This window comes from Quercus lobata, chromosome 1 (genome assembly GCF_001633185.2).
Source record: "Quercus lobata isolate SW786 chromosome 1, ValleyOak3.0 Primary Assembly, whole genome shotgun sequence".
Classification (NCBI taxonomy): domain Eukaryota; kingdom Viridiplantae; phylum Streptophyta; class Magnoliopsida; order Fagales; family Fagaceae; genus Quercus; species Quercus lobata.
The window spans coordinates 52,827,860-52,838,890 of record NC_044904.1 but is presented as its reverse complement, the minus strand read 5'-3'; the positions used below and the strand labels follow the sequence as shown (position 1 = coordinate 52,838,890).

At 32.8% G+C, this 11,031-nt stretch overlaps 1 protein-coding gene across 1 annotated transcript; it reads left to right on the top strand.

The window, feature by feature from the left end:
• The first annotated feature begins 3,135 nt into the window (after positions 1-3,135).
• Positions 3,136-7,755, top strand: LOC115955518. Its single transcript, XM_031073656.1, has 5 exons — positions 3,136-3,306; positions 3,599-3,762; positions 6,340-6,841; positions 6,949-7,034; positions 7,369-7,755. The coding sequence occupies exons 1-5, from the start codon at positions 3,136-3,138 to the stop codon at positions 7,454-7,456; spliced, it is 1,011 nt and encodes a 336-aa protein (XP_030929516.1). The 3' UTR covers positions 7,457-7,755.
• Positions 7,756-11,031: the final 3,276 nt, after the last annotated feature.

Below are 11,031 nucleotides of genomic sequence, written 5' to 3'. Positions count from 1 at the left end.
AAAAAAAATTATTTTCCATATATATATTCTTTAATGAAAAGTATGATTATATAACACCAAATTCGATCCTATATACAATCTAATCTATGCAACCTTTCATCAATCTTGTGTAGAATCCCAATTTTATCAACTTTGGCGGCGAGTGTTATCAAGATTTTTTATCTAACATGATGATGAAATTGCTACTAATAGGGGTGAAGTTGTTTGATCTCAATTTGTTGATTTCATGACAATTTAATATATAGTCTTCTTCATTTCTTTCTTCTCTAACATTAAGCTAAACTAACAATAAATTAGGATTAATGTTGTTGTAGAAAAACACTTTCGGGGGACTCCAAAGCTACACATCTTTCTTCATTACATGTTGTTGCAATCCTCATGTAGTGTATGTATAAATATATAAGGGAACATAATCACCTCCATTTCAAGTGAAATGGAGACAGTCAATTTCATAGTTTAAATTTTATTTCTTGGATTTAAATTTTACGGACTAAAACGACATTTAAAATTTTAAATAAAGTGACATTGTATACGCTTTTAGTTTTTTTTGTAAGCATAGCTCACATTATCTATCTGACCTCTAGCCAAGCAACCCACCCAGGCTATAGTTGAATAATTGCAATTTAGAAAGATGTATTTAAATCCACCATCTTTCAATATTCCACACGGTTGTTTCTAGAGTAAGCTGCTTTACAAAATAGTCAGAAATTCATAGGAATGATGGTTCTCAAGTAAGTTGGATAAAAAATTGGAAAATTGCTCCAGTTTATGTACCTCTAGTGTTCTCGGATGCATCTTTTTGCCACTTGAGCTGCCTATTTTCTCAAGTGGTTCATGATTTGTTGTGCACGGTTCACCAAAAGTTCATCAAGCACGTGGATGCCTTTAATTATAACCTCTCTTTTGTATCATTAATGGTTTTTATTTATTTTAATTATACCCTCTCTCTTTTGTATATATAAACGAGTACCTATAGACATGAATTATAGTTATATAATGTCCATGTTAAGGGAAAAAATTATGACCCAAGCAGTAGTTTCCTTGTCTGGTATCTGAGTAAGGATGGTTGAATTTCAATGTCACATATCATTCAATGGCCAAGAACAAATAGAGGGAGGGGGGAAAACCCTCTCATATATACTTCATAGTTCAGGGGAGGCATGGCCTATGAGTTCATTTATGCTGAGAGGAGTTATAATCAGGTGGGTTTGTGAGGTGATTTCAAATCAACGGATTTGATTCTTCTCCTCAAACTCAAATCCATGCCATCCAAACAGACAGATCATAAGAGCTTTTACTGACTCCAGAAACTAAATAGAGAGTTAGCCGACAAGCCACAACAAACAAGTTACCTCCACACCGAATCTTATATAAATGTCATTTCCCATTTTCAATAAATTTTCTTCTTTTCCCCCTTCCATTAAACACAGAAAAGAGAAAGAAGCAAAAATAACTACAAAAGGCAAAAACAAGAATCAAGCAAACATAGCAACTACATACAGGTACAACTCATATATCATAAACCCAGTCTCAACAAAAATCCCAAAAATTCTGAGCATCAAAGCATGTACCCTGGACATTAATAAGTAGAAGCTAAGCGCATGGACAAAATGGATAATGAGGTAAACTATCAGTAGCTTGAGCTGTAGACATCACGGGCGGCCTCGAAAAGCTTCTCACTGAAGTGTGCCTCACGCCGGGAGCATTCAAATTCTGCTTGCTTAAAAGATTTCCACAGCTCCACTAAGTCTGCAACAGTGTCTTCGGGAAGGAAATCAGACTGGACTCCTTGTTCATTGATACGAGCTTCAAATCCTTTAAATATGATTTTTGACTTGTGAGTGGAAGGGTCATCACCATTATCAGCACCTTGTGATTGAGGTTGATGGGTCTTAGTTGTTTTCTTCTTCTTCTTCAGAGTTTTGGCAGGCTGTTTGGTAGCATTAGCATCGGCTACAGCAACAGGAATACGGTTCTTGCTCTCGTTCTTCTTAAGTTCAACTTCTTCCTCTGAATCTGGTGCATAATCAGAAACACGTTTTTTCGTCAATGGGGGAGTTGAGAATTTTTCGCTGGCCATAGAGTTTGATGGAGAGAAAGAAACAAGTGTTTGAGAAGATTCTTAGAGAGAACTGCTGAAGCTGTTTGAGAAGAGATGAGAGGTCATTAATAAATAGAATAAATAAATTTAAAGAAATCTACTGCCTTAGCCCTTAGCCAGTGATAAGAGTAACAATTCTAATGATTAAACACAGCTAGCTCTCTTCTCCCAAAAAAAAAAAAATTACACGAAGCTCAACGTACACTTCCTTTTTACAAATCAGAACTTTCTATGCATGCATGGCCTAAGCTAGTTATATAGGAGTAATGCTTGGTTAGCACTTCAAAAGCTATGACTTGGAGAAACATCTTGTCTATCATTTAGATTAGATGTCATCGATTTCCCTAGTAGCTTAAACATATCTTAACTTGGCGTATGAGATAAATAAATTAACAGTGAAAACACCAGAGAGTTAGTAGTTTTTGTCTAACCTCTAAGACTGAAAAGACATTGTGTTTATGCTGATCATGGCGTGGTGACTTTTCTAAGCAAGGAGGTTTTGCTTCAGCTTTTGGTTTAAAGGAGGATTCAGAGGAATTAGGTGACTCTTCATCTTCGTGATAGCTTCTATCATTTCAACTGTCATGGTCAGGATCTTTTTTTTTTTATTTTTTTGAGAAACTCATGGTCAGGATCTTGATCATAATGACGATGATGGGTATCATCGCTGGACAAGAAAAATAAAATAAACAGAACAATATATATAGTCAATGGCCCAAGACCTGCTGTTCCTTTCTCAATAATATAACCTAACATCACGTAACTTAGTGTAGTGAAATTATCGTATCTATCTATCGTAACCTAGCTATATGCCTATATATGGATCTCTCTCCTCCCCAAACAACCAAAACTAAAATAGTGTTGTGGTGTTGCAAATCCAAAGCTAACATTTGGAAGCAACTAATTAAGAACACAAAATAGGAGAGGAAAAAAGAAAAAAAATGGGTAGTTGTCATTTGTTGCACTTGCCATTAGGAGAGTGCATCACAACATTCAATCTAGAGGATGCCGTGTGCAACCATGGTTTTTTCATGATGGCTCCAAACTCATGGATTCCATCTACTAAAACTCTTCAACGACCATTACGACTTGCGAACTCCACCTCTGTCATGGTTTCTATCTCACACCCTCCAAACAATAGCTCTATTCTTATTCAAGTTCATGATATCCAAAACGTTTCTCTTGAAGACGAGAAAGCTATACTTGTATATACTACTTACTCTCTCTCTCTTATATATTGTTGAATGGTGTTAGAGATACATACAATAAATTTTACTATATAATCTTTACAAATTAAATAATAAAAATAATTTTATATTATTTTTTATATTATTGAAATTATACCAATCACTTTCATTACAACACCCCCCCCAATTTATGAGTTTTTCTTTTTTTAAAAAAAATTGTAATAGTTTTAACATTTTTCATGTATTGTTTGGTTGTGCATATTGTGATTATATATGAATATGTTAATGGATTTTAGCATAAATTCGGCAGAAACAAGTGGGTCGGATGCTAAGGATATCAGAAGGAGATGAAAGGAACGTGAGGGAGTTTCAAAACATGCATCCAGAAGCAAAGAAGAAAGGTTTCGGTCGACTTTTTCGTTCTCCCACACTCTTTGAAGATGCTGTTAAGTCCATCCTTCTTTGCAACTGCAAGTAAGTTACGTTGTCAATTGCTCTTCATTTATATATGTTCTTCTTTTCTTTTCTTTTTCTTTTTTTTGATTTGTTCTCCTTCTTTTGTAGGTCCAGTTTTTTTTTTTTTTTTTTATATTTTTTTTCATGGATTTTGAACTATTATATTCTAAAGAGCTAATTCGGTTTTAATGTTTTAAAACATAGAAAGACAACGTTCTTAATTAAAATGAAATTGGCCACACAAAAACAATTTATGGATAAATTGCTTATTTTAGTGCAAATTAAAATATATACTAGCATGGATAGAAAACGTTCTTAAAGTGACTCGTTGTATGACTATGAATACAAGCATTATTTTAGTGCAAAAATAAATATTCACATAATAATGCCAACACAATGACATCTTTCATTTAATTGTGCTTACTTGTTGGAAGTTTTTAAGTTGTTTTATAAACCTTTTGTGGTGTCATAATATTCGCATTTTTAGTGGTATTTAAGATCAAGCTTGGGGATTATGTAAAGTATCCGTAAAACTGATTTTTATTTTTTATGTTTTAGAATCATCCCTAAGACTGATTATAATGGCCATATATATTTTTTCTGATTATAATGGTCATATTATGATTTAGAATGTTTGTGCAAATAGAATGAAATGAGGCCTCTATATTAATTACAAAACCACGTTAGTTCAAGATATTTAAAGAAGACTAGTCCATTGAATTATTAATCATATTTTAATATAGATATTAGATCATTTGTTATTTAATTAGTCTTTTTTGATCCAGACAAAGTATCGAGCATTTGTCGTTAAAATTAGGAGAGAATTTTCTTAATAATTGAGGGAAATTATATTTTACCTCCCTAATTTATACATCATTTTACACTTATTCCCTAAACTATGGGGATGGACATTTACCATCCTAAACTATATCCTCTTTTACACTTACCTTTTAAACTATGATAATTCACAATTTACCCTCTTAATTATACCCCATTTTATACTTACCCTTATAAACTATAAAAATACACACTTACTTCCCTAAACAAATACTCATAGGTGGGGGTGCAAAATGTTACAAAGTTAATATTTTATGAGGATAAGTGTAAAAGGTTGTATATTTTAGTGGGTAAGTGTAAAAGAAGATATAATTTAGGAGTTAAAGTGTAATTTCTCCTAGTAATTGGATTAAAGATATCTTTTGTTGTAATGATTTGCTGGTAAGAGATACTACACACAACATTTTCATAAAAATTTCACAATAAATTCTAAGTGGCATGCTATTACTAGTTCTAATTTAGACCCATCATAAAAATTACTTTTTTGTCCACTAATAGAAGTTTGTCACCTAAGATTTGTTGTAAAATTGTTACGAATATATTGTTGATGTAGCATTTTTCTTTGCCATAAGCCAATAAGGATAAATTGATATGCACAAAAAGTAAAAATAAAAATAAAAGAACAGAAAAGAAGAGGTGGTGCAACTATTAAGGATATGCTTGTATGAGAAAAAGTATGTCAAACTACAATTACTATTTCGTATATCTTTTGTAAGGACTGAAATTGGATTGGTCCCAAAACTGGATTGGGCTCAAACCCTAGCAGCCCAAACAATAAATTTGTAAAGCGTGGATAGAAAAACTAGATCTATCCCAGAAGAAATACGATTAGATTTAACGGTTCAAGACGGTTAGACACAAGTAAGATTAGAAAAGCTATCCTCGGAATAGATTTAGTAGTTTGTATCATATGATGTTGTTGAATAAAATTGTACTAGAGTTCCAGTCTTTTTCCTTGATTTTTTCTTTGCTTCTTCAGTACATCTTTCCATGTTATATACTACAATCTTGGTGTCATCCTTACCACACACGTGTAGGTTAGATTCAGGGGACTCCTTCCTGTCTCATCCAGCACCTCTAAGAACCATCAACTAGTAACTGTAAGCCTGCTTGATTACTGTTCAAGCATCACTTCCACATTAATGCAGCTAGAAAGTTGGTTAAGAGGCATTTAATGTGGAGGTATCAGCTTTTGAAGATATTTGTTTACCTTTCTTTTCTTACCCCTGGTCCAATGTCTCACCCTTAGTTGTGATGTAACTCCGAAGTAAGTCCGTGATGATATGACACTCAGATCTACCTCGGACACATGTTGCTGAGAAGGCTTTTGTCCTCGGACGCTTATTGGACCTATCTCATATTGTCTCTACTCCTCTCTTCATTCTGTTCTCCTCATAATCTTATTTGGACCTCCTCGGATAGGGCCATAGGCCCAGTTAATACTGCTTTAACAATACTTCCTAATTAACTGGCCCCACATCTTTTCTTTTAAATATTACTTTAAATAAAAATTACAAGTAATGCACTAATACTATAGACCCAATTATTATTATTATTATTATTTTTTTTTTTACAATTGCTTAAATAGAATGTTTTAAGAGGAACATTATTTTTACGTGGCTTACACAACTTATATTATGCACTAATTAAAACAAACCATGTTAACAATTGTGAAGAAAGTTATGAAAATTGTTGTGGGTAAGATTTTAATACACGTGTGTGTCTGTTTATGTATTATACAACATGATATTCAAATAGGTGGACGAGGACATTGGATATGGCTAGAGCTCTATGTGAACTTCAAGCAGAGTTAGCTGATGGCTGGAACAGTGAAAATATAGTCAAACATCCCAAAAAGAAAGGGTTAAAGAGAAAGAAATTTGCTCAAAAACAAAGTAAGGTCAACAAATGTGTGGATGAGAACAGTGAAAATTCACAACTTCTAGAAGGCAATAATATTAAAGTTAAGGCATTAGGGAATTTTCCAAGCTCAAAAGAACTAGCTACCCTTACGAAGGGTTACTTGAAAAAACGTTGCAAACTTGGGTATAGAGCATGTCACATTTTTGAACTTGCTGAACGTGCAGAGGAAGGAAAGCTTAAGCTTAAGCTCAAGAAAACATCCAGCTATGAGGAAATATTTGACAAATTGAGTAAAATCAAAGGCTTTGGTCCTTATGCATGTGCCACACTAATGATGTGCATTGGATTTTATCAAATGGTCCCTATGGATACTGAAACAAAGCGACATTTACAACAGGTTTTGAGAGTTTCAATATTGGTAGCTTCATGTAAATATGCCATAAAATCATAATGCTTTGCTTAATTGTATGGTCTTTTTAATAACTACTATATATTCTGTGTCAGGTTCACAAGACAAAGAAAGAGAATGCCAAAGAAGATGTCAAACGTATTTATGATAAGTATGCGCCATTTCAAGCGTTGTCATTTTGGTATATATTTATGTTCTCATGTGTTTATTTTCAATATCAATCAATAAAGTTAGAGTTACAACAATAATTTCACACCAACACTTCATTTGTCTACCACCTCACACCTGATCCCACCATAATTTTTTTTTTTTTTTTAATGACCCTTGTGTGAGGTGGTAAGTAAATTGGGAGGTGTGAAAGTTTTTGTTAATTTTTATTGTGATCCAAACTTTTTAATTATGCTTTTTGCTCCTTTTGTATGATTGTATATATTATTATTGATTTTCTGATTTCATTATTTTTAGTCTTGAGTTTTGAATTTCAGCTAAGTCATTCTTCGTGTATTTGTTTTCAGGCTTGAGTTATTGGAGTACTATGAAATAAAGTTTGGAAAGCTAAGCATGTTGCCAAACTCTAGTTATCATATTGTTACTGGCAGCTAGACTTAGGTAGGGCTATTGGTTTGTTTTGGAAATTTGACCAAGTTTAACTAAGCCAACAATTACTTTTCTTTTGTAGTTGTGGGTTCGTTTAACTAAGATGAATCGGTTTGTTTTGGAATTGACCAAGTTTAGATTAAGATAATCCACAAAGAGCATAAACGTTGGGGTGCTTACTATTTCATTGTTTAGTTGATCTTATTTTAAATTTTTTGAGCAAGAAAAAATGTATTGTTGAACCTATGAGCTCTCATATCACTATAGAAGATGAAGAAAATGCAAAATGAAGATGCATTTTTTTTTTGAATGATTCTATAGATTATTATTAGTTTCTCTTTGTGGTTGTTTAGAGAGATTAACAAATATCATGATGTCAACGTGAGATTGTTTGAGAGTTTTTCCCCCTTAAAATCCTTGTTTTATGTGTTTTGTTAATGGATTGATGCTATGACATAATCTGGTCCTTTTATTATAAAAGAAAGGTCATCAGATTGAAAAAAAAAAACGCTGTGAACACTAAAAGATGTTAATTCTAATAGGACAAGCGTTATAACCATGATAAGAAAATTAATTTAATTATAAAATAATTTTAGTCTAGATTTCCTATCTAGGTCCTAATGAGCACAAATGAATACTCCAAAAACTTAAGAGGGGAAAAAGACCTAAATAAATTTTATTTTTTGGTAATGACTAAACAGAACTTTCACTCAAATTAGTTGCACATCATAGAACATACCTAAATGAATTATTTTGTATAAACACTATAATTTAGCCACATAAAACACTTGTTGAGTTTGTGAAGTACTAGTGAGTCATTTAGCCACAACCAAATGGATACAAAAAAGAAAAGTTTTAGAGATGTTTTTAAAAATTATTTTGTCCTTTTTGAAACGGTATTGTTTAGTTTACATCATTTGTACACCTCAAACACCGGACATGCCACACCAGCAGCAACTGCTCTCAGCAAAATCGATTTGAGGTTCAATTCCTTCTCGTCTCAATTTTTTACGAACTGCTATATAATATATATGTGGACAGCAATTACACATTTCAAGCTGATAAGTTATTTGGTAGTTTAATTGGCATAATTAGGTTTCTTTCTCTGTTTTAGGAATAATGGTTTTGATTGGCATAAATGGATTCTTTTTTCTAGAGTTGATTTGAGCTTTTTTTTTGGGCTGTAGTGCCAGTGGATCTTCTAATGTGAAGCCAGCATCAAGTAATGATAAAACTATATAAGTAATTTTGAATGAAATAATACCCAGGAAGGACATGCAAAGGTGTGAAGATACTCTCTCCATTCTTAAAGCCATGCAAGAGCAAACTCCTACTCCTACATTGGAGCGGGACATTTCTCTCCTTGAGAGAGAAATAGAGTTTTGTATTCACAGGAGAAGCTTTGTTATGAAGCTCATATTCTTAGAATTGAGCTATGTCACAGTTTGGTGTTTTCAGTTAGGGTCTTGAGATCTCGGAATTGTGACTAACCCCTCAAGCTAAAGAGGTTATAAGCTGGCTATAGTGTGCCTACTTTGATAGTTGGCACTAATATTATAAGTGACAGATTATAAACTGAAAATTTTAAGAATTGAACTCCGTAGGACCTCTCATTGCTGAAGCATAAATCATACATAACATACCACTAGATCAAATGTCTAGTAGTTCAACCTCGATCATCTAAGTACCTAACCATCTTAGCCATTTGATGTTTGTTGGTTTGACTCCCAACATACTTTTATTATTCATTTACAAATTAAAACCAAATGTCGAAAATTCAAAATCCATTGAATAGCTAAAAGAGCATTTGCATGTATTGTGAATCCAACTCCAACAGAAAGATAAGGAATAATCAATAAAGAGTGATGCATTCAATCACCAGTTTCTGATATTTGGATGGATTTGGATCTATTGGATCTAAGATATTTCTGATAATAAAGCCTCACTTCTCCTGCTGAAGATAGAGTCCAACATAAAAACTAACCATATTTGATTTGATATCAGTGAAGTTGCATTAGTCACTAGAATTTTAGTCTATGATATTCTCGTTCTTTGAAGTATAAACTTATTACTTATAAGATGCCCTTTCCAAATATCTATACATCAGGATGTGCAGCAAATTGATTTTGTATTATCTGAGAGATCAACCTCAGTCCATAAGCTACAAAAGTAAAGAAATCATATGGAGACGAACCACTGCCTTTTGTGCCCTCTCCTTAAAATTAGGATCACTGTCAGTCTTTTATATCTCTAGCAAGTGTGAAGTGCTTAGAAGATCTTGCAAAGAGGACACCACCTCATAGAAATAAAATGAAATCATGCAAGAAAGCTTAATGGTCATAGAGTGCGAACTTCTCCTAAGGCTACCATATCAAAGAAAGCTTCAAGAGGGTCTTTTTGGTCTTCAATAGGTAAGAGAGGTAGTTTATTGTGTAATTTAAGGAATTCATTCCCTGTAGAGAAGAACTCCTGATGTGCAAGCCTATTAGAATTTGCACAGTTTGGAATACCAAGTTAGTTTCTCTGGAAAAGTAATGTCAAAACGAAGTCATTGTATTTTACATGTTGAGATTTGACAATGAGCTCATGTTCTTCATATTTGTTAGTGTAAATATCTAGGGAGCACCGTCAAGGATTTTGTATCAATGTTCATAGTTTTTATTGACTTTGCCTTCTTAAAAGCACCCTTTTCTTGTCAAAATTCTTCAAAACTCCTAAAATAGATATCCAAAAGAAAATAATAAGGCATAAAAAGATTCATAGCTTTATATATTAGATTGCTCAACACTGGTATTTTCTATTATGTAAGAAGGTCCCTATTGTTCAACGATTTGTGATGAATAAATTGAAATAGATCTTCAGTTTATAATTCACTCAGTATATGAAGACAGAATTTAAACTTTAGGTGACATGAGTAATGATATATTTATTAATCTCTATTTGTATTGCCAAATTGATCAGCCAATTAATTGAAGCAAAATTTAGAATTTCAATTCATTAAGCCAAGCCTATTGCTATCTTTTATTCTTATCTGCTATGACAGCCACTTTAGAATGCATGATCTTTGGGACTCCTTAGCAATAATTCATCCATTCGCTATTTGAAAGAAATTATCATGTTTGTCCTTATTCCACATCAACTAATCCTACTTGATGTGGTCTATCCTGTTGAGTACCATGTTTTTTCTTACTAATCGAGTTGTCAAACTCTCCCATTCCTATTTCAATATTTGAGATTTAAAGCTTTGAGGGAAGAATTGATGTAATCATATATTTGTTGAGTTGCAGAGACTGGGCTATTAGCTATTTATGTAATGCTTGGAAATTTTCATTGCATTTGGAGACCTTTTGTCATTAGAGATTTCTATTATGTTATTTTCTATATGGAATTGCTAAGATACTTGTATTTTATAGATTTTATTATGAAGATAATTTGACCTTGATTCTTAACAAGGTTTAGATTTGCTTCATATACTTAGTGTTGGAGTAATTTTGTACAGGTATTTTATATGTTAGTTTAGCTCAAATACTTAAGTCCATAGAGATATTGATTTGGTTAGTGACACTGCAGGTAGCTTCAAA